The sequence below is a fragment of the Lissotriton helveticus genome, chromosome 6 (assembly GCF_964261635.1).
Source record: "Lissotriton helveticus chromosome 6, aLisHel1.1, whole genome shotgun sequence".
Lineage (NCBI taxonomy): Eukaryota > Metazoa > Chordata > Amphibia > Caudata > Salamandridae > Lissotriton > Lissotriton helveticus.
In genome coordinates, this window is record NC_136067.1 from 1405179811 (window position 1) to 1405203983 (window position 24173).

The 24173-nt window shown below is 47.8% G+C and overlaps 1 protein-coding gene across 2 annotated transcripts in view; it reads left to right on the forward strand.

Moving 5' to 3' along the window:
- MAP3K5 (mitogen-activated protein kinase kinase kinase 5) overlaps positions 1–18470 on the forward strand; it is a 1111277-nt gene extending 1092807 nt beyond the window's left edge. For both annotated transcript variants that reach the window (XM_078649188.1, XM_078649189.1), the window contains exons 29-30: positions 15377–15453; positions 17668–18470. In XM_078649188.1, coding sequence (XP_078505314.1) covers positions 15377–15453; positions 17668–17728 — 138 coding nt within the window. In that variant the 3' untranslated portion in view covers positions 17729–18470. The remainder of the gene's footprint in view (positions 1–15376; positions 15454–17667) is intronic.
- Positions 18471–24173: the final 5703 nt, after the last annotated feature.

Genomic DNA, 24173 nt, shown 5'->3' on the forward strand with positions numbered 1-24173 from the left:
CAATAACAGAGTGTCGGCACCCAGAGTCAATTAGGACTAGAGTTGTAATGCCATTGATGTTGAGAGAGAGATGATAGGCTTCCTTGCCTTCACCTGCCCACAAGACCCTATCTTTCGTGTAACCTACTTCCAAGGGTTCTGCGTTGTTTGTCTTGTGTGGACAGTTACGAGCGATGTGACCCCACTCTGCGCAGTTGAAGCATTGAGGTGCTTGACTCCCTTCTTTACCCAGGGGCAGGGGCAGGAATCTGGGGTCTATAAGAGTTCTTGGTGGGGACGGTAGGGGAGCTGGGTTCATTACTCACCACCGTTGAATGACTGCATTGGGTATACGGGGTGTAAAGGGCCGTGTCTCTGGGTTTCTCTGATGGGCACAAGCCAATTTGATAGCGTTATTGACAGTCAGATTGGGATGCTGCTTACCCACGCCTGGGTGGTGGCAGGGAGGCTTTCTATAAATTGTTCTAACAGGACTTTTTCAACTACGTCCTCTTTGCTTGTGGTATGGGGCTGTAACCACCTTGTACCTAGATCCTGTATTCGGTAGAAGTAGGCTCTTGGGTTATCCTGTGCTTGCCATTTTTCCCTGTGGAAGCAGGTACGGTATTGCTCCTGGTCACACCCAAGTCTTTCCAATATCGTTTTCTTTATGGTTGTATAGGGAGTGGTACCCTTGGGGTTTGCAGCTTGATAAGCTGTTTGGACCTCTCCCGATAGTAAAGGGGGCAATATACTGCCCCATCTTTCTTCGGGCCATTGTGCAGTACTAGCCACACGCTCTAAATTTGTGAAGAAAAAGTCCGGGTCTTCTCCGGCTCTGTATTTTTGTAGTACCGAACTTGGCACGTATGGGTGTACCTTTGTGCTGGCTATCGTGTCAGTGAGCCGTTGTATTGCAGAATCCTGGAGGGTCTGGGTCTGGGCCATAAGACCGGCTTGTGCTTGTAGCGCTTCTTGCAAGTATTCCCTATCTTTCTTTGCCTCCTCCAATTGCGCCTCCATCAAAAGCTGTAAATGGCGTTGACCCTCAGCCAGTTGGGCTAGCATATCGTCCATTCGTAATGGTTGCGTCATTGTTCCGTGCTTAGCGTGATGGTCTCCAAATATCCCACTTCTGACACCACTGTCGCATTGCACAAGAAGGGGAAGAGGCTTGCTTCGGTGTTAAGAGGGTTTTATTTTTGGTTTGATACAGAAGCTCAGTGGTTTATAAAAGAAGCTCTGGGGTTCCTGTCCGTTTTCCTGTCGGTGCTGTCTTCCTCCGTTCCTGCGCTCTTTCACCGGACGGGCCCTCGGTAAAGAAAAAAAGAAAGAGGACGGTCACTACACTGCCTTACTCTTCCTATGCAACAAATAAGTGATCGTTTTGATACTCCAATCAATCTATCCCTCGATCTTTTTGGGTTCGGTTCTCCCTTATTTTGTGGAATGTGATGCGAGAGGTAGGCTCTTTTCACTAAGTATCGGGACCTCCTGTAACAGGGTGATCCCTGATTTAGTTCAGCCTGTATTTCTCTCTCACTTTCTCTAACCCCTGTCTGTTTCACAACCCGGAATAGCTGGCCTGGACTCCCCACCAACCAACCACTGTGTTCCCAGCCCTTTTGAGCACTTGCCTGAGGCCGGGACCCGCTTGTGGGATCCCGGCATCTCCGTCCGTAGCGCCTTCCTCGGACCTCGTCCCGGCTTCTCCAGGGTACACCCTCCTTTCGTCCCACGCCGTCCCGGTCTTGTGGTCGGTTTTCTCCTTTTCCGCGCTTTTCTCTCGGTCTTCTTGTGTCTCTTGTTTCGTCTCGACTTCCCTCGCTCCTCTCGGTGGTTCCGCTCCTTCGCCTTATCTGCTCTCTGGTCCCACACCCGGCACAGCTGATTCCAGTGATTTTAAGTTGCACACGCCCCGCCCCAGGTTTGTGAGTATCGTGCTCACAGGGTGGGGCTGGGAAGTGCCCCGGGCACTCAGGTGTATCTTCGATGCCGAGCTGTCCAGACGCCTCGTCACAGATTGCTTAGATAATTCAATAATATTAACTGATTAATAAAGTAAATATCAATAAAGAAGCAAAACTAAAATGTGAAAATTTTAAAGCATTCTGTAAATATGAAAGAATTTGAAATTGCAGGCTAAAAATTAAGTTGACATTGTCAGATTGATTAATAAAAGCACGGCAAGAGCATCAAACAGAATATAGTATGGACAATGGGTGGCCATAATTTGTATATTTGATGAATGATTGTTTCTATATTTTTCTGGATTGCTTTGGAGTTTGACGACTAAATTGCTCAGGCCGGGAACCCCTGCTTCCTGTAATCTCTCGGTGGGGGTTTCTGGATGCCAATAATGATTCAGTGGGGGTCCCCAGATTCCAGTAATGATTAAGTGGGGGTTCTCAGAAGTCAAAAGTTTAAGAACCACTGTGTTTGGATATTAAAAGGCATCCCAAGTGCCCGTCAAGTCACTAGTTTTTCTTTCCAGGGGCTGTATTACATATAAAGCAAGCTGTCCCTATTTGCACTATAACTCAACTTTAATGAGGTGCATCAGGTACACACAGGGACAGTTTGCCCTATTACATATAATTCATTACCTTAAGGGCAACTTCGCGCACATGCCTACCTTAGAGACAGCATAATAGGTGAAAGTGGAGCGACTGTTTTTAGCAGTCTCTCAATTTTTCCACAGTGGATTCTGATCTAAATACCAAATGCAGTAAATAACTTTCCCATTTCTCCTTGAGAACTATACACACACAGGGTCAAACACTTGGGCAAATATGCTACTGCTCGCGCTTATGGCGAGGGTGGGAGACCCGGATCCCTTCTGGCCAATATGGTTCGCAGCGAAAGGCGACAGCTTGCAGTTGGCGAGTTGCTGTCGAGTACGGGTGAGCTCCTGACTGACGAAGAGAAGATTCTAGAAGAGTTTCGACTGTTCTATTCAGCTCTTTATGAGGCTAAAACCGCCGGCATGGATGGGGCAATGGATGACTATTTAGACTTTATCGAAATGCCACAGCTATCAAACACGCAGAGAGAGTTTCTGATGATGCCTATTCAGAGGGAAGAGATCGTTGATGCCCTGAATAGCATGAGCACGGGCAGTGCTCCGGGAGCCGATGGGCTTACGGTCGGCTTCTACAAGGCCTTCGGGGACCTGTTGGTTCCCTACCTGTCGACTCTGTTCGACGGCATATGTCAGGACGGCTGTATGCCGCCGACCATGCGAGAGGCACTCATTATTACCCTCCTTAAACCGGGAAAGCCCCCGACAGAACGGAGCTCATACCGCCCGCTCTCGTTGATAAACGTCGATGCCAAGCTATACGCCAAAGTCCTGGCGACACGTCTTGCTCTCTTAATCCCGGAACTAGTTGCTCCCGAGCAGGCTGGCTTCATCCCCACCAGGAGTCTTACCTATAATATACGCACTGTACTGGGGACAATGCAACATGTGAAGCCGGAGAGTAGGGCGCTAGCTGTATTTCTTGACATGGAAAAGGCGTTCGACTCTGTTGAGTGGCCCTTCATGATCAGAGTGCTGCGGAAGCTGGGCCTGGGAGAACCCTTCCTGCAGATGATAGGTGCGTTATATTATGAACCATCGGCTAGAATTCGCCTAGGCAACAGAGTGTCGGACGCTTTCGCAATACGCAGAGGCACCAGGCAGGGCTGCCCTCTATCACCACTGCTGTATGCACTCGTGGCTGAACCTCTAGCGTGCGCACTGAGGGAATACCATAGTCTCGAGGGAATCAGTTTCCCTACGTACAAGATCTGCATATCCACGTATGCTGACGATACCCTCCTCTATGTTAGGGACCCAGAGCTCAATCTTTCTTCTGTGTTGAGGGAGGTAGTCCAGTTCGGAGCGTTATCGGGACTGAAAGTTAACTGGAGCAAATCCGTCGCGTTTCCGCTGACCCCGGCTACGAGTAAGTTCGAGATGGACTATCCGCTACAGTGGTCGGAAGATCCGGTTCGGTATCTGGGCATACAGTTGCACCCGGACCCAGACGTACTAGTGAGGGAAAACTATGGGGTGGCCTATTCCAAACTGTCTGACGATATCGATAGGTGGTGCAAATTACCGTTCTCCCTCTCAGACCGCATTGCCCTGATGAAAATGATAGTGCTGCCCCGGTTCCTGTTTTTGTTCAACACCATCCCGGTGACTTTACCGAAGGTTTTCTTTAAGACGCTGACCCAGGCTCTCACGCGGTTGGCCTGGGGGGGCAAGCAACCGAGGATACAGTGGCAAATCCTAACACTCCCATTTGAACAAGGAGGATTAGGTGCGCCTGACCTAGAGAGATACTATAGGGTTGCGCAAGCAACACATTTGCACACATGGACTCACGGGGATCGTAACATCCCCCACGTGATACTTGAAACCCTTTTCGCCGCCCCTCTCCCCACTCCGGCCACAGTGTTTGAACCGACCTCGCGCCGGGTTGGTGCATTGGATTCGATAACAGCGACTAATCATGCGTGGCACTCTTTGGCTCGGAGTCACGGACAGGATCTTTTGTATTCCCCACTGGTCCCAATTGACTGGGCCGTGTGGCTCTCACCTCTACGGGAGAAGGGGGTCCTATGCGCGCTTCGACAATTGGGCATCCTCAAACTGGGAGACCTTTTCAAAGAGGGCACAGCGATCACCTGGACACAGCTGGCGCAGTCAAGGCCGCCTGCCACGCTACTGCAGCGCTTCCATTTCCACAGACTCCGCGCGGCATTACGGGACATGTTGGGCGCGACCATGCAGGAGCCTCCGGAAACCCCGGAACTGACGTACGTTATCAAGACGCCATCCCCTAGTCACCTGGTGTCCAGGCTGTATCGAATAGGCCAGCGTAGCGGCCAACACGCTATCTCCAAAGCCCGATCGGCATGGCAACGGGATCTGCAGACAGAAATAAGCGACTCTATGTGGGAATACTGCTGCCGCAATACCAGAAAGGTTTCCATGAACGCTCGACATAGACTTATTCATTTTAAATTCCTCCAAAGAGTGTATTACACCCCCGAACGCCTACATAGGTATGGCCTCCGACAATCAGCGGAGTGCGAGCGCTGCCACTCCCCAGTTGCGGATTTCATGCATCTTGCGTGGACATGCCCGGGCATCAACAGATTCTGGGCTGACGTTTTTGGGGAACTGTGCACCATACTGGAGACTGAGTTGCCGGTAGACCCGGCGCTGGCGCTCCTGGGACATTCTAAAATTCTCCCACCGGCGATGCGCCGCCTTGCAGACCTGGGACTCATAATGGCCCGTCGACTGGTGGCGCGATGTTGGATGCGAGGTCCTCTCCCGACCAAAGATGGATGGTCCAGAGATATGCTATACGGGTGCACTCAGTCACAGCTTTATAGCGAGCTTCTACCCCCTCGCAACAGACCGAAAAATTTCTGGGACCAGTATCTAACATATTCTACCAAAAAGTCTGACGCGGATTCGGGGCATGAGGAGGAGGAGAATCCGATAGGAGAGGAGGACACTGAGGCTCAGGGCTCTATACTTGGTGTTTAAGTGCTTAGTGGGGATCTGGACGAGTAGCCGGCTGAATCTCCGGGGGCGATGGGAAGAACTTTCTAGTGTGTCCTTTCACCGCTGTTTCCAGTGTGTTACTTGCAGGGCGGGTTGCCACAGTACACAGGGGGCTCAGAGGTTTGGAGCGGGGGGAGGGTATGTCACGTCTGGGAGGGCGGGCAGGGTGGAGGCATAGGTTTGGAACTCACGTAGAGGCAAGCACAGGGGTAGTTAGGGGGGGTAGGGGGTAAGTTCGGGAGGGGTGGTTGTGAGAGAAGTTATACGCTAGTTTTCAGGGGACGGACAGACATTCCACACCAACACACATGTCACACAATGGGACTGGGTGGGCTCCAAAAGAGGGGGCGAGGTTAGGGAGAGTAGGTCATGGAACTTAGGGTATGTGTGCTCAAACTGTGGAGAAGGGGCAGGGTGCCCATTGTTCTCTGTGGAGCTCCTGCTCCGTTGACCTGCCGATTCTACCATGATGATCCTGTATTTTTCTTACATTGCTGCCGGCCTCCGGGTTGTAGGCATGGAGCTGTGTGTATGTACTGTCACTGAATAAAAGTTTATAACCCCAAAAAAAAAAAAAAAAAAAAAAAAACTATACACACACAGAGTGTGGAAAGGTTTTTCAATAAAACTTTATATCTGAAAGCAACACGTTAGTGATAGATTCCTTACCGTAGAATTACCCCAGGCGTCAGACTGGATCTGGAAAGTTTTCGTCAGCAGTCGCCCTGCACGTTGTCGGCGTCTTGGTCGCTGGGATGACGTCGCGGCAGGTACTTAGACGCCACCCTCGCGCGCTGACGTCAGTAATTTCTTTTTCCGTGCCAGCAAGAGCATATCCAGGAAGAGCAAGTACCCCCAGTCACTTTTTGACTGAGTTTTTTTAGGTTTTTTGTCTCCATTTTTCGAGTCTATCGACTCCTGGTGCAGATTAGGGATGCCCGGTTTTAAGTGCTGCGGAGCTTGTCGCCGCATGATGTTGGTGACCGACTCCCACAACGTGTGTCTCTACTGCCTGGAGCGCGACCAGGATCCCAGGTCGTGCTCTGACTGTCGGGCCATAGTGCCGAAGACTTTGCAGGAGCGATCCCAAAAGTTGCTAGAAGCCCGGTAGTCTGCTCCGCGACGATCAAGGTCCCGGTCGAGGAGGAAGTCAAGGGACCGGTTGCGGAGCCACCATCGCCGTTCTTCGGGTTCCAAGTCCTCGCACTCGGGGTCAGGTAAGTCAAGGCACTCGGAGAAGAAGTCGAAGAAGCGTCATCGCTCTCCGACTCCCCCTCGCTGGTCGCTCGACGTGGCTGAGGGTGTGGGCAGTGCAACCCCCGCGACTCCGGCGAAGCCTGTGCAGTCGACCCCGGCCTATCCACCCTTTCTGGGTTCTGGAGCTGGTTGACCTTACGACTCCGCCGGCGTCGACTGCCCCGGTACTGCCTGTCACGTTGTCCGGTTTCAGCCCCGAACTGCACACGGCGCCGGTCCGGCTTCGTTCGACGCCGATGGGGAATTTCTATCCCTATGTTAAGCCTCCATCTTTTTGACCTGTTCCTCAGGCCATGGAGGAAGGGGAGGAGACTGGGAGGGGTCTGAGGGACCCTCTCACACAGCAGTGTGAGTTGGATCAGGACTGGACAGAAGAGTTAGGGGATGCCAGTGGTCTTGATCAATTGCCTGACCATGGCTTCCTGTCTCCTCTTTCTGTGTCTTCGGAGGTGGGAGCGACCTATAGTGTGGTTTTGCGTAGGGCAGCCGAGGCCCTTGACCTCAAACTCCCTATGGGGGCCCTGGGGACAAACCTCCTCACTGAGGTGCTCCAGCCAGCAGTAAGCTCTTCAGAGCCTCTGCTGCCGTTCAATGAAGCACTTACTGACGTTCTTATGGGCACTTGGTCCAGGCCCACCACAGGGGCTCCTGTGGATAGGAACGTGGCCAGACGCCACTGCCCGTCTCCGGGCGACACTGCTTTTCTGTCCACCCACCCCACCCAGAGAGTCTGGTTATCCAGGTCTTTACTTTTCAGAGCGCATTCCCTTCCGCCCCTCCGGATAGGGAATCCAAGAAGCTGGAGCAGTGTGTTAAGAAACTGTTTTCATCTGCCGCCTTAGCACTGGGATCGGTGAACACTGCATGCCTCTTGAGCTGTTATTCCCACTCTGTGTGGGACACGGTTGTGCGAGGCTGCCTCAGTGTCCAGAGGAGACAAGGACAAGGCTCTCCAGTCTGTTGCTGAGGGCAGGGATGCAGCAAAGTTCACCATATGGTGTGGACTGGATACCGCAGACTCGCTAGGCAGAGCGATTTCCACAACGGTGGCACTCTGCTGCACGCCTGGCTGCGGTCCTCTGGCTTTTCTGGGGATGTCCAAAACACCCTAATGGACATGCCCTTTGATGGCCGTCACCTATTGGCGACAAAGCAGATCATGCGCTCGAGTGCTTTAAGGACTCCCGGGCTATGGCCAAGTCCTTGGGCCTTTCTACCATGTGCACGGCCACCTGTGCTTTTTGTGGCCACGGAAGGGGCACCCCGGCACGTTCGTTCAGCCAAAAGCCGCAGAACCAACCTCGAGGCAGCCGCCGACGTGGGCCCTGCCGTGGCGGGGCATGGGGCCAACGGGTGGGTCAGTCTACCCTGCAGCATCCGCCACAAACCCTTCCTAGTTCGAGTTTTCAGGCCCATCAGACGCCAGTGGGCGGCAGGATTCACCATCACCTCCCCCACTGACGTACCATCATTTCAGACAGGTGGGTGCTGCAGATTGTCCGAAGGGGCTACTGCCTCGCCTTCGGGGCTACCCCTCCAGCCATGCCACCCCAGTACCACCGCATGTCGGGGGATCATCTGCAACTCTACAAGAGGAAGTTACGGCCCTCTTGGCCAAGGGGGCCATCAAGCGCGTTCCTGTGCCAGAAATTGGTCGTGGTTGCTATTCCCACTACTTTCTGGTACCCAGGAAGGACAAGGCCCTGCGTCCTATCTTGGACTTCAGGAACATCAACCGCTTCCTCCGGAAGGAGAAGTTCAAGATGTTGTAGCTGGCTCAGGTCTTATCTGCTCTCGACCCTGGAGACTGGATGCTAGCGTTGGACTTGCAGGATGCATATTTCCACATCCCCGTACTGCCGGCCCACTGGTGTTAACTGCTTTTCACAGGAGGCCACAAGCATTTTCAGTTCACCGTGCTCCCCTTTGGTCTTACCAGTGCCCCTCTGGTTTTCTCGAAAGTGATGGCGGTGGTCGCAGCCCATCTGCTCAGATCAGGGGTTCCAGTCTTCCCCTATCTCGACGACTGGTCGTTGAAGGCGAGCTCGCCCCAGACAGTTGTCTCTCACCTCCAGACTACGGACGATGACCTGCATTTGCTGGGGTTCTCCATCAACGTGCCGAAGTCGCACCTGATTCCCTCCCAGAAGCTCTTTCATCTGGGCGGGTCTGGACTTGATGCAGTTTCAGATTTATCCTCCCGAGCAGCGAGTCCGGGATATTCAGGCTATGATTTCGATCTTTCAGCCTCTATCCTGGGTTTCGGTCTGGATGACCCCCCGGCTCGTGGGCCTGATGGCCTCCTGCATCCTGTTGGTAATTCATGCCAGATGGCATATGCGGGCTCTGCAGTGGGACCTGAAGGCCCAGTGGGAACAGCATCAGGGCAACCTTTCCGATCAAATCCAGGTCTTGGAGGGCACTGCACGACAATTGCAGTGGTGACTCACGAATCGCGATTTGGTCAATGACAGATCCCTCTCCCTTCCCCAACCAGAGCACACAGTAGTGACGGATGCGTCCCTCCTGGGACGGGGTGGCCACATGGGAGAGGTGGAGATCAGAGGCCTCTGGTCTCGGGCAGAGTCCAGGCTCCGCATCAACCTTTTGGAGCTTTGGGCGATTCGACTTGCACTGAATGCATTCCTTTCCTCTGTCTGAGGAAGTGTGGAGCAAGTGTTCTCGGACACCACCGCCATGTGGCACTGCAACAAACAGGGCGGGTGGTGTTGTGGACCCTATGTCAAGAGGCTCTGAGCCTCTGGATATGGCTGGAACATCAGGGCATTTCCTTGGTGGTTCAACACCTGGCAGGTTCTCTGAACGCCAGGGCAGACAAACTCAGCCGTCGGTCCATATGAATCACGAATGGCGTCTGCACTCGGACGTGGCGCAAGGTCTCTTTCAGCAGTGGGGAGTGCCTTGGTTAGATCTATTCGTCACTGAAGGGAATGTGCAATGTCAGCAGTTCTGCACGGTGGAATTTTCAAGGCGGCACTCGCTCTGCGATGATTTTCGGCACGAGTGGAGCTGTGGTCTGTTGTACGCCTTTCCGCCTATACCACTTCTGCCCAGAGTGCTGAAGGAGATCAGGCGCGACCGGCCCCAAATCATCCTTGTGGCTCCGGATTGGGCATGAAGATACTGGTATCCCGAGCTACTCCGCATGACCATCGATCCCCCGATCCAACAGCCTCTTCGGGAGGATCTTCTGTCGCAGCAGCAGGGGACGGTCTTCCACCCGAACCTGTCCAGCCTCCTCCTCCTTGCGTGGAGATTGAGCAGCGACAGTTGACCGCTTTCGACCTTCCTACCATAGTCTGTGATGTCATCTTGGTAGCCAGGCGTCCCACCACTAAAACGGTATACTCCTGCATGTGGAACAAATTTGTGGCATGGTGCACAGTAAAGGCTTTGGATCCTCTTTCTGCCACTCTTTCAGAGGTTCTTCTGTTCCTTCTATCTTTGGCCCAGCAGGGCTCTGCTCTGGGCACTATCAAGGGCTATCTTTCGGCCATTTTCAGCCTCTCTAATGCTTCCTGATCAGACTTCTCTTTCCCCAGTTGTAAATAGATTCTTGAAAGGCATTACGCACATGTTCCCTCCTGTCCGTTTTGGATGCCTCAGTGGGATTTGATTCTTGTTCTGACCTATCTGATATGTGCTCCTTTTGAGCCACTTCACAACTGTCCTCTTCGTCTGCTCATTTTGAAGACTGCTTTCCTGGTTACCATCACATCTGCCAGAAGAGTGAGTGAGCTCCAGGTTCTTTCTTATAAACCCCCCTTTCTTTCTGTCCATCCGGACAAAGTTGTCCTAAGAACACGTCCATCTTTTCTGCCAAAGGTTGTCACTGCCTTTCACATCGGGCAGGCCATCACTTTGCCTACCTTCTTTCTGCCTCCGCATCCCTCAAAAGAGGAAGAGAGGTTCCACTGTCTGGACACGAAACGTGCGCTCTCATTCTATCTGTACCGCACACAAGAGTTCCGGGTGGATGATCAGCTCTTTGTTGGCTTTGTGGGCGCCTAGAAAGGTCGGGCCGTGCACAAGTGGACCATCTCTCTGTGGGTCGTTATGTGCATCAAAGCATGCTACTCTTTGGCTAGGAAAGAGCCTCCAGTAGGGCTACGCGCCCATTCTATCAGGGCGACAGCACCACTACTGTTTTAGGACGGGGAGTTATCTTGCATGACATCTGTCCGGCAGCTACGTGGGCCTCGCTGCACACATTTACCAAGCACTACTGCCTAGACAGCCAAGTCCGGAGAGATGGCTTCTTTGGATGTTCTGTTCTCCAGGATTTTCTGGTGTGATCTTGGTTCGCAGACCCACCACTGGGGTTGGTATTGCTGGGGTATCTATTCTACGGTAAAGAATCTATCACCAACATGTTTCTTTCAGATTCACAAGTTACTTACCTTCGGTAACAATATATCTGTAAGAAACATTAGTTAGTGATAGATTCCTTACCACCCCACTCATCCTCCCCGTTCTGCTAACTGAATTCTAGGATTAAGGTCATCCCTTTCAGGGCCCTAGTTTAATTGCACCGGTGGTCAGTTTCTTGCATGGCTCTGCGCTCCTGCCGTGGAAAGTCGTGTACAGAACTGACATCAGTGTGCGAGGGCGGCATCTAAGTACCTGCCGCAGTGTCATCCTGGTGACCATAACGCCGACGACGGACATGGATTAGACAGACACCACCTTCTGACGCGCAAGGGTACTGTTGACGAAAACTTTCCGGATCAAGTCTGGCGCCTGGGGGTAATTCTATGGTAAGGAATCTATCACTAACTAATGTTTCTTACAGATATATCGTTACCAAAGGTAAGTAACTTGTGCGTTAACAGGTGTTGTACACCTAGGTGCAGAACCTAAATCTTTGCTTGGTCAGCTCATATGTGAAACTAGAAAGATGGTCTGCAAATATCTTACATTTGTTGAAGGACCCAAACCTATACACATCACTGCTCATTTCTGATTTTATTAAGCTGTCCAAAAGTAAGATTTTTGCTATAGCTGAATTGTTGACTGTTGGACTTGGTAATGACATAGATCTTATTGGAATATTTGTTGTAGAGCTATTAACTTGAGAGTACCTTAGCTTCTTTAGCCTCTCTTCCATTTCCCACTCTTGGCACCAAAATTACCAAGCAAGGCAAATCTGCACAAAATCATCATGCATGACTGCTTAGTCATATTGAACAGTACGTCCATATATTGGATTCAGAGCAAACGTGATGAGAGTTCCCTGCCATTTATCATAACACAATGTTAGAAATGGGATCTCTGGTTGGCTAAGGCTTACGCCAAAGCCAGGCAGAGACCACCACTCTAGTCAGGGCAAGGGAGTTACAGGCCAAAGATAACCCCTGCTCACCCCCTTGGTAGCTTGGCACGAGCAGTCAGGCTTATCCCGGAGGTCATGTGTAAAGCATTTGCGCACGCACACAGCAACAACATCCCCGGCACACTACAAAAGGAGAAATGCAGAAGGTTATATCAAAAATAGCCTTTGTATTCTCATAACACATTAGAATAGTAAACTCATAGTATACACTGTGCAAACTGGCACAGGCAATATTCACAAGGGACTATATACACCTGACAGGGCCACATGGGCCACTGTCAGAACCATCACAAAGCAAACTTAGTAAAAGTAAAACAGATCATAAACGTATAACCAGTAACCACTGGTAATCACTGTGCTTGGCATCAGCCTGTAACATAAACTACATTATGCACAGTATCACATCAGGCACAAATTACATTCTGCGCCAACCTCTCCAGCATAAACACATTATGCAATCATCTCACAAGTCTAAACACCTTAGACCCTAACCTCCTAAGAGTCACTCACATTAGGGGCATAAATCTCAGAGTGAAACATAATCTCACTAGCATCAACCATAATATGCAAAACAACCTCATAATCATAAAACACAGAGGTATCAAACCGGGTGCGTAAAACATACTACATACATTACATTTCCTAACACCACCATCACATTAGGCCCTGGCGCCCTGTAAATCTAACCGTCCCCCTGGCCAACTGGCCATCTCATAAAGGGGCTCAAATGCCCTGTGTCCCAAAAGTCAGGGCGCGCTGCTAGAGCAGCGAAAATCAATTGCGCCACTGCGCAAACCTAAACAATGCAGCTGGCACTAAGTGCTGCGCAGCTGTGCAGGGATGGAGCAAAGCAGTGCATCTCACTCCTGACTCACCATGATGCCCCCAAAGAATTGCGGCCTAAACGGTGCAGCTGCCCACTACCTGCTGGGCAGCTGTGAATCTCCCAATGAGGCATGGCACCCCTGTGACTTTTAATACAATATGCCAATGTTGCAGCTGCTCTCTCGCAAGCTGGGCAGCTGTGAAGAGTGGCCACACAACAGGGTAACAGTAGGGACCCCTCTGGACGCTCTTAAAATAATTATGCCATCGTTGGAGCCACATGCTCTGGGAATCAATATGCCCCCATGGAGCGCAATGGTTCCTGAAAGAATCCTGTCCAACTGGGGCAACCATGGGCCCCCCTGGCCCTGGAAACAAATATGCCCCCCCGAGGGAGGGTTGAAGCCACCTAGGCTCTTAGAATTACGATGCCAAACGTTGGAGCGGCGCGCTGCTAGATTGGCAGCTCTGACTAACACGGGGCCCACACAGAGCCTCCACGCCTTAGCCAACTCGCTGGGGCGGCCCTCTGCCAGGCGGGGCCGCCCAGCACCGTCAACGTGCCTGGAACAGGCACCAACACATCAGAGCCCTAGCGCCACTCACCGGCTCTCTTGTAGGCGGCGGTCTGCCTCCTTCCTACTCGGACCGCAGGCTTCTCCCCACTTCACCCGGGCCGCTCTGCAATTCACCCGGGCCCCCTCCAGGGACCCGGGACTTTTCCATGGAGCCCGCGGGGCTCCGCCGGCATTTTCTTTCCGGGGCTCCCCACAGCTTATGGGAGCCCCGCAACTCTCACGCCTCTTCCGGTTTCGTCTCAAGGCCCGCCCCCAGCCAGGCAGGCCGAGACGGAGAGGTAATTTGAACGGCAATGAGGGGTGGGCTCCCTCTAAATCAGGAATATATCGCAAGGTGGGCACCCGCTCCACGTTGCACTATAATTCAGGGTGGGCACCTGCCTTCTGAATAAAGATAAAAGCGGGGTGGGCACTCGCCAAAAACGGCACCAAAATGCGGGGGAATCCCCACGTCGGGATTCCCTCGAGCTTGATCGCACCATCGACTTGCCAGTCCCACATGCTCCTCTTTCCTCACCTCTTGGTCAAATTTAAATCAAAGCGCTCACAGGCGCTAGAGAGCACAAGAAGTCCTGGGGGAAAAAGAAATGGAGCAAACTGCTCCCAGCAAAGGAAAGTCCTCCAGTTATCCCAGGCAAGGCAGAAGGGTCCCAAAGAAAGAGTCTTGAAGGTATCCAGGGGCAAGGCAGGGCCCTGGCAGATTCAGCACCCAGTTACATAACCTTTTCATGGGGTCACAGCCTCTTCTTTTATACAGCATTTTCCTTTGTTTAAAGTGTAGGCAAGGGGAGAACCAGATACAACTGGTTCAGGAGAGTTGTTGAGCACTTTGTTTTGCTCAGCTCCTCTCTCCCTTTCACAGGACAGGCCAGGTACATCAGACGCACCACAGGAGGTGGATCCAGCATTGTGGAGGGAAGGCACAGCCCTATTCAGGTCCCAGGTGTAACTCCTCCCTCCCATCTACATGCAGATCTCCCTATTCACCACCGGGCAGACCCATCCTGGCTCCCGGAGCCACCCACATCACCCAGCACCTGTCAATCACAAGCCAGACATGCAATTCACATCGGGCAGGCAGACACACAGTACACAGAAATGCCAACTTCTAAAAGTGGCACTTCTCCACCAGTCACAATAAATCTGCGCACACCATTGCGCAGCATTTATTCTCACGAGTCTGCACATACTAAACTCGCCCCTGCACTCCTCTCATACCAGGAACTACCAGGGACACACATATCCCCCATGCATTCCTATGGGAGGGCAGGCCCATCTCACCACACATACACAGAGAGCGCATGCAGTTTACACTGGACCACAATGCTAAAGTGCGCAGAGGCCTAAAATCACCAACACCAGGTTACGAAACAGGCTAGGAGAACGCAAAAAGTTTCGGGGTGAACCTGCCAAAAGGGCAAAGTCCAACAATAACCATATGTTGATCCTGTGCTACATCAGTTTTTGGTCATTCTTATTCAATATGCTAAAGGATGTGCCATCTCTATGTCAAAGATTGTTTAAAATATCCACAAAATCTAAACCAGGAAGTAAAAAAGAAATGCAAAAAATATGCTGAATATATAAACCTTACTGGTGGAAGTTGTAGCATGTAATTGATAAGTAACTTCACAGATTTGAGCTTCATTTAAAACATGAAGACATTTTCTTGCCAATACCTTAGCCCTAAACTCAAATTTCAATACCTTTCTGAGGCGACGTCTCCTTTGGCATTTATGCAAGTAATTCTGGTATTACGTTTGAGTAGGTATGTTTAAATGTTACATACATTCATTTGTATTCCTGTTTTTTTAGTTTTTAGATGAGGAGTACAGGTTGACAGATGTTCTTCACTACATCACACGGGAGGATTTGAAAAGCCTAAGAATAAGGTCTGCCTTTGTCATTTTTATTTTTTTGTTTTTGTTAATGTATTTTTATTAAATGAAGTTTTTATGAGTGATGGCATTGTTGGTTTTGTTTTGAGCAACCTGTCTTTTGTTTCTCACTGAAAATGAACAGTGTATGTTTCTTTGTTTGTATATGATGAAGTATTGTGAGAGTTCACATTTTTGCTTATAATGCGGTTACGGGTCTTGTGAGTTTGTGTCTTGTATTTCTGTAAGCGGGCCTGTTGTTAAACTCTTCTAGAAATCTAAAATATTAGATTTTTTTGACACAAATATATTGTATTTTTCCAATTAATCCTCTTTGTATTGCACTATTCTGTGTGCCAATTCATTTAACATCATACATCCAAGATCTATTTTTAACCACTTTGTTCTGATGTACAGTAATAATTTGCTTACATTGTTTCTTTTTGTTAATATGCTTTGCTTTAAGTTTGTATGTTGTTGCACACAGAAATTGAATTCAGAATCGTGCCTTGTACACTCTGCTTTGCTTAGTCGAGTTTTAGTTTTGCTTGTCCATTGTGCTTTGCCTTACGATTTAAGTGTTAATGGTGAATCGTCACTTGTTTTACTTTCTTGTACATATTCCTCCTAATCTTGCTTGAGATTTTTTCCTAGTTTTCTGAGCTTCTGTAAGCATTTAAGGCAATTTACCCTTAGATCCGGAAGCCTGCAGTTACCAAGGACAATTCTGTATCAACAGTGAGATCCCATCCATGATCAACACATGATTAGGCAAAATCTTTCTGGTTGAGTATTTTTATGCATTGGATGTCCTCTTTTTTTCCTCTGATCTAATCAACTGATCTCTGCCCGTTCTGGGACCTGTTGATCCCCTTGTTGATGGTACAAGACTGTTGACATAAGTTTTAAAAACTGTTGAAGAACTTATCTTTCGTGACATAGCTTTTGGTTGTGTATTAGCTTTGATTCTTCTGCACTAAGCCCTTTTGTAACTGTTTGTGAAGACAATAATTAGGAACAAGGGTATAGAGCGGACAGCCACTGACATGAAACTAGGAAAACTGAATCATAAACAAAGTGCATGGTACAAATAAAGTTTGTGCAATTTATTGAACAATGATTTATAAAAATAGAAAGACAATATTTTATACATTTATTATATATTGATCTCCTTTGCTTTTATATTATACAGTCTGCAGATGCATGAGATTGTGCGTATTTCTTTTATGCAGATTATAATATAATACATTACAGTTTTAATACTGTGTGACTGATTGTATTAAAAAACATACACTAAGCCCTTTTGTAGCCACATTTATCACAGGGTTTGCTAATGCAAAAGGGCTTTTTACAATTAACTAAACCCCTTTTGCAATTTGTAAAAGCCTCTTTGAATGGTAAAAGAGCTTTTGCAACTCATTCCCTATCCCTATTAGGGGAAGAATGGGCAAAAGAGGCATTCACTTATATTTGAAATTCACAGTGAGATTTATAGAGGATTTGCTGATGTGGTCTTCAACCAATTAAAAAATACTGACACCCCAAAGGACGTGGTAACTCAGCCTCAAAGGAGGAGCAGTTCTCCTCTTGGAATTACAGGGCGTCTCAAGAGAGTAGACAGTGATCTAAGGTTCCAGTACCTGCCCTACCCCAATGTTTTCCCAAACAGAAAATTTTCTTCTAAAGCACACCTGTTCCTTAAGGAACACAGACTGCTTTAAAAGAACTGTTTGCCATTTGGGGCAATCATTTGGGGCCTACTGCCCTTTGCAAGTCCTCGTTCTTGTGCACCTAGCCAATTGCAAATAGTAATGAGCCTAAAAAATATTCGCTAAGAAGACCTACTACATCTGTACTGTTTGTTACGCAATCCCTTAGTACTTAGTACATAGGTCACAGCACAAAATTATAGGTAGGTTGCACAATGTTGGTGCTCAATTTTCAACGACTGCTCAAATTTAGGACCTATGAATAGTTTCCGCTCGTCCTACCGTGCAGTATTGGGTATCAAATCCTTCATGTGTTCACAAGTTGGAAGCTCCTTATTAAGTTGGTTATAACTATTTATACTATTTCATTTTACCCAATATTTTCTGGTATTTTGCTTCACTCTGATGATAAGTAGTGTTCATAAACTGTTGCACAACAAAGTCTGATTACAACAATTAACTTAAATGAAAATGTCTGTATACACTCATAACAGTTAATTATCATTGTCTTTTTTTGCAGAGGGGGGATGCTCTGTACGTTGTGGAAAGCGATCTCGGACTACAGGGAAAAAACATCTTGATAGTGGCTTGAGACCATCTCTTTCTCAAAAGAGGGAAACTGCAGTCCCGATTTGCTACCTATTACTCCTCACCTAGACGGCGACACTTTACTCCAGTACTTGTTTACAGGTGCGGAAGATACTGCACGCCCCTGTTTGTGCTCAGCCCCATCATTCCGATGGATTCTGTAAACATTGATTTCAAATGTCTTTAAATGTTTTTTAAATACAGAGGTTTTTTAAACGTGACAGACGTTTTTAATGAAGTAACCACATGTGAAATGTATACAGAGGTGATGTACAAATAAATGTGATTGTTCCAAGCAGTTATGCGAACTAAAATGTGATAACCTTAATAATGCAACATTTTATTGTTTAATGTATCTTTATATAACATATTCTAGATGCCCCATTTACTTTTATATGTATAATGTAAATCGTATAATGTGTTTTATTGTTCCCACCTATGTAAAGTTGACATTTTTATATTTACTGGTCCGATGAAAGTGTGGCAGTGTGAATTTTTAATTCTAGGGGTCCTTTTACAAGAGTTGTACGAGTTGCACGGTTGGAGAACCCACATAGAGTGCATCTCATGTACATACATTTCTTGGACTGTGGTGCATTGTTTTAATTTCTTTTTGTATTACTGAACTGTACCAGTTGCATTTACCTGAACTGTACGAATGTTGGCTTGTTCTAAAGCTATCCATTGAGTCAAAACACATTATTAGAATTAAACGATTACACAAAAAGTCCATTATTAAATGGCTGACTGGTATTTTATTCCGAGGAACAGTTGTGGTGCACTTGATTTGAAATATTCCCGATTCATAATGTATTGTTCATTAACTCCTCTGTATAAGTCTGATCCAGTCTGGTTAAAAATGAGTTATTTTTGTTGCAATCCAGGACCTCTTACACGTTTTCTACATGATGAGCTTAAATTTAAACATGTACATAATTGTACCTATATAAAGTATAAGTTTGAACCACTTTTGTGGAAAGTAGCTTGTGTGTTCATACGGCCATTGATATGAAGCGTATACTTTCCCCATTGCTAATATAACATTCTCACCCACTATTGATTTCAAACAATGGATAGACTACTCAGTCTGATTTGCTTCACATCCGCAAATTGATCTCTCGGTTGAATACATTTGTATGAGGAAAAGATCACATTCTGAACAAAATCATTGATCAATTTCTCTGTTAATTAAAAACAGTGTAACTCACCCTTTAGTTTATGATTTAAATAAACTTCTTTTCTGTTTAAAAAAAACATTTATTCATGCTAACCACCAATATAGAAATGTAATATAAAATACAACACAGGTTTTGTTGTCCAACAAAGTAATCATGGAGTTCGGACAACATTAAAAATCTAAAGAATGGGGATGGGGAGGCACACTTCATCAATAGACTGGATTTTGTTTAAATAAGATTTACAACTGCTTGAGTGCACACGAGGTATCCCCTCTGACCAGAGGGAGTCTGGATGCACAAAGAATAAAGCACTAAGTGGGAATACTTAGTGTCCCTCTGTTGCACTCCTTGGAGGCTAGATTAACCTTTTTTCAATTTCGAATAAATTCCACAGTGAATTCGTAGTAATTTGATTCTGAAGAATATCTTATTTATTGTCCACAATTAGTCATCATAATGATACTTCTCATATATGACTATAAATCATTTCCACATTTTCTTAATGTCGCCACATCTTATGCACATCATCCCATTATCCCAATGCATTTCGGGTCAAAGACCCTTCATCAGGGGACTGTGTTTCCTATGAATGAATAATTTGGGATCAAAATGAACACAGAAACCTTCTGGTATATACAAGCTGTAAGTTAAAAAGTGCAGAACAAAGGAAAAATCACAAACGCTGTATTTACTGCTTTAGATGTGAAACGTGCACAATATACGAGCTGTGCGAAACGAAGAAGTAGAAGGATGGTGACGTGAACAAGCTGGAACCTAGTGAACAAGAACGGAGTGAAAGACCGATGTCAAGTACAAACAGGGGATCGTGAGTGCCGGTGAGGTACGGTAAAGGAGAACCAGGGTGACGAGGCTAGTGAGGCGTAAGATAGAGGGATAAATGTGTAAAAAACTATCTACCTGGACAAAATCTGAACAGAGACCGGGGGGATGGAGCGTACACATTTTCGAATTCTGTAAGTAAAGAATGAAAGTAAACATGAGACGCTGACTGCGTCAATAGTTAAAGGTAACCTGAGCCAAGCGGATGCGCGTAGTGCTTACCTTAGAAATCACAGAGTGACTCTTACGATGTCAGAAGTTCTCGTTCGGTGTAAAGATAAGGAAGTAATGAAGACGCGGAGTACACTGATGTTTAGACGTGTCATGAGGCACATGAACTGGAAAATGGACTAGTCCTTATGACGTTCGCAGCGAAAGAGTGGGCGCCATGTTGCAATGCCGTAGTAAGTCGGCAAAATGAGAACATGCAAAGGGGTGTCCTGGAATAGTTAAAACGAGTCAAACCGGGGTGATACGTGTGAATGTGCCACTTAGCTACCGGAAATTGCAAAAAACACAGTTGATGGACAGAATGTAGAACAATGTCATACATTCACCCCAGTACAAGGATCTGGGCCTAAATCCATCGTCTTTTTGCACTCCACACCACCCTGGGTTAGACACTGGCTATAGGCAAATCAGCTCTGACCCTGTGCCTCATGGGAACAGTCCAGTCCGAACTACCAAGCCATGTCTTTCCTAGACCGGAATCAAGCATCCAAGGACCGGTTTCTGGCTATCAGCCTTCATCAGCCTGGATAGCTTGACTCCAGTGGTGTGGAGAGCCTGGGACTGACGTCTGAGCATTCCCAGCCCACTCGGGGTGAAAATTGCAAAAAACACAGTTGATGGACAGAATGTAGAACAATGTCATACATTCACCCCAGTACAAGGATCTGGGCCTACATCCATTGTTTTTTTGCACTCCACACCACCCTGGGTTAGACACTGGCTATATGCAAATCAGCTCTGACCCTGTGCCTCATGGGAACAGTCCAGTCCGCACTACCAAGCCATGTCTTTCCCAGACCGGAATCAAGCATCCAAGGACCGTTTTCTGGCCATCAGCCTTCATCAGCCTGGATAGCTTGACTCCAGTGGTGTGGAGAGCCTGGAACACACGTCTGAGCATACCCAGCCCACTCGGGGTGAAAATTGCAAAAAACACAGTTGATGGACAGAATGTAGAACAATGTCATACATTCACCCCAGTACAAGGATCTGGGCCTAAATCCATTGTTTCTTTGCACTCCACACCACCCTGGGTTAGACACTGGCTATATGCAAATCAGCTCTGACCCTGTGCCTCATGGGAACAGTCCAGTCCGAACTACCAAGCCATGTCTTTGCCAGACCGAAATCAAGCATCCAAGGACCGGTTTCTGGCTACCTGAGTGGGCTGGGTATGCTCAGACGTGAGTCCCAGGCTCTCCACACCACTGGAGTCAAGCTATCCAGGCTGATGAAGGCTGATAGCCAGAAACCGGTCCTTGGATGCTTGATTCCGGTCTGGGAAAGACATGGCTTGGTAGTTCGGACTGGACTGTTCCCATGAGGCACAGGGTCAGAGCTGATTTGCATATAGCCAGTGTGTAACCCAGGGTGGTGTGGAGTGCAAAAAAACGATGGATTTGGGCCCAGATCCTTGTACTGGGGTGAATGTATGACATTGTTCTACATTCTGTCCATCAACTGTGTTTTTTGCAATTTTCACCCCGAGTGGGCTGGGTATGCTCAGACGTGAGTCCCAGGCTCTCCACACCACTGGAGTCAAGCTATCCAGGCTGATGAAGGCTTATAGCCAGAAACCGGTCCTTGGATGCTTGATTCCGGTCTGGGAAAGACATGGCTTGGTAGTTCGGACTGGACTGTTCCCATGAGGCACAGGGTCAGAGCAGATTTGCATATAGCCAGTGTCTAACCCAGGGTGGTGTGGAGTGCAAAAAAACGATGGATGTAGGCCCAGATCCTTGTACTGGGGTGAATGTATGACATTGTTATACATTCTGTCCATCAACTGTGTTAATTGCAATGTTCACCCCGAGTGGGCTGGGTATGCTCAGACGTGAGTCCCATGCTTTCCACACCACTGGAGTCAAGCTATCCAGGCTGAATGAAGGCTGATAGCCAGAAACCGGTCCTTGGATGCTTGATTCCGGTCTGGGAAAGACATGGCTTGGTAGTTCGGACTGGACTGTTCCCATGAGGCACAGGGTCAGAGCTGATTTGCATATAGCCAGTGTCTAACCCAGGGTGGTGTGGAGTGCAAAAAAACGATGGATTTAGGCCCAGATCCTTGTACTGGGATGAATGTATGACATTGTTCTACATTCTGTCCATCAACTGTGTTTTTTGCAATTTTCACCCCGAGTGGGCTGGGTATGCTCAGACGTGAGTCCCATGCTCTCCACACCACTGGAGTCAAGCTATCCAGGCTGAATGAAGGCTGATAGCCAGAAACCGGTCCTTTGATGCTTGATTCCGGTCTGGTAAAGACATGGCTTGGTAGTTCGGACTGGACTGTTCCCATGAGGCACAGGGTCCGAGCTGATTTGCATATAGCCAGTGTCTAACCCACGGTGGTGTGGAGTGCAAAAAAACGATGGATTTAGGCCCAGATCCTTGTACTGGGGTGAATGTATGACATTGTTCTACATTCTGTCCATCAACTGTGTTTTTTGCAATTTTCACCCCGAGTGGGCTGGGTATGCTCAGACGTGAGTCCCATGCTCTCCACACCACTGGAGTCAAGCTATCCAGGCTGAATGAAGGCTGATAGCCAGAAACCGGTCCTTGGATGCTTGATTCCGGTCTGGGAAAGACATGGCTTGGTAGTTCGGACTGGACTAGTCCCATGAGGCACAGGGTCAGAGCTGATTTGCATATAGCCAGTGTCTAACCCAGGGTGGTGTGGAGTGCAAAAAAACGATGGATTTAGGCCCAGATCCTTGTACTGGGATGAATGTATGACATTGTTCTACATTCTGTCCATCAACTGTGTTTTTTGCAATTTTCCCCCCGAGTGGGCTGGGTATGCTCAGACGTGAGTCCCATGCTCTCCACACCACTGGAGTCAAGCTATCCAGGCTGAATGAAGGCTGATAGCCAGAAACCGGTCCTTGGATGCTTGATTCCGGTCTGGGAAAGACATGGCTTGGTAGTTCGGACTGGACTAGTCCCATGAGGCACAGGGTCAGAGCTGATTTGCATATAGCCAGTGTCTAACCCAGGGTGGTGTGGAGTGCAAAAAAACGATGGATTTAGGCCCAGATCCTTGTACTGGGGTGAATGTATGACATTGTTCTACATTCTGTCCATCAACTGTGTTTTTTTCACTTAGCTACCGGAGCCACACAAAAGCCGCTAGGAGTGAAGAAAATACCACGTGAGGGTAACAAGGGGGCTTGTGTGTATGGACAAAATCCTGTAAAAGTTAGGAGAAGGGATGGGAAAAATAATGGGACCAAAAGTTGCTTACACTGAAAATAACTGAAAGGTCCACCGTAATACTAGAAGATTACAATGAGTTGTTGCTAAGCATGCAAAGTACCCAGGTACATAAGTCATAAAAAACTGTGTTCTATACGGTCATTGAGACCATTTGGCTGGCAAGAGTCCGATTTCTTTATCCACATTACTTCTATTTGCAATAGTCTCTTTCTGTTGTCCACTCCTTCCAACGTGGTTACAGTTTTTAATACCATAAATCTCAATTGACTGATGTTGTGTTCTTCTTTGTTGAAGTGTACTGCTATGGATGATTTGTCTGATTTGGTACGTATGTTGCTCTTGTGTTCTGTCAATCTCACTTTGATCTTGCGTTCCGTTTTACCCACGTAGTGCGCATGGACACTTCAATACGTATACCAAATTTTTAGAGTCACAAGTAGCGGTTGGATTTGTGTGCCTTTGGTAGGATGTGGAATGTTTGTGCCTTTTATGATGTTATTGTAGTGGCTGCAATTTAGACAGGGTTGTGTTCCTTTGTAATTTGTATTTGCCGGTGTCTGAGGTTTGGATAAAAGTTCCTTCAAGTTTTTGGTACGTTTGTATGCGAATAACGGTAGTGTGTTAAAGATCCCGTTGAAGTCACTCTCATTCTGTATCATAGGCTAGTATTTCAACATGACTTTTTTAATTTGCAAGCTTTTCGTGGAATATTTGGATACGAAGACGGTTCTGTTGCCAGGATCCGTTTTTTTTCTGAGGGGTTAGCAATTGTGTTCTGTCAATGTTCTCGGCTCTTTTAATTGCCCTTTCTATGGTAGAAGTAGGATATTTTCTTTCTTTGAACTTGTTGATCAAAATGTTTTTATTTTTTTCGAAGATTTCATTATTGAATAAAATTCTTTGATTCTCAACAGTTGAGAGTATGGAACATTTTTTTTAAAGATGTTTGATGACAACTGTTGAAATGTAT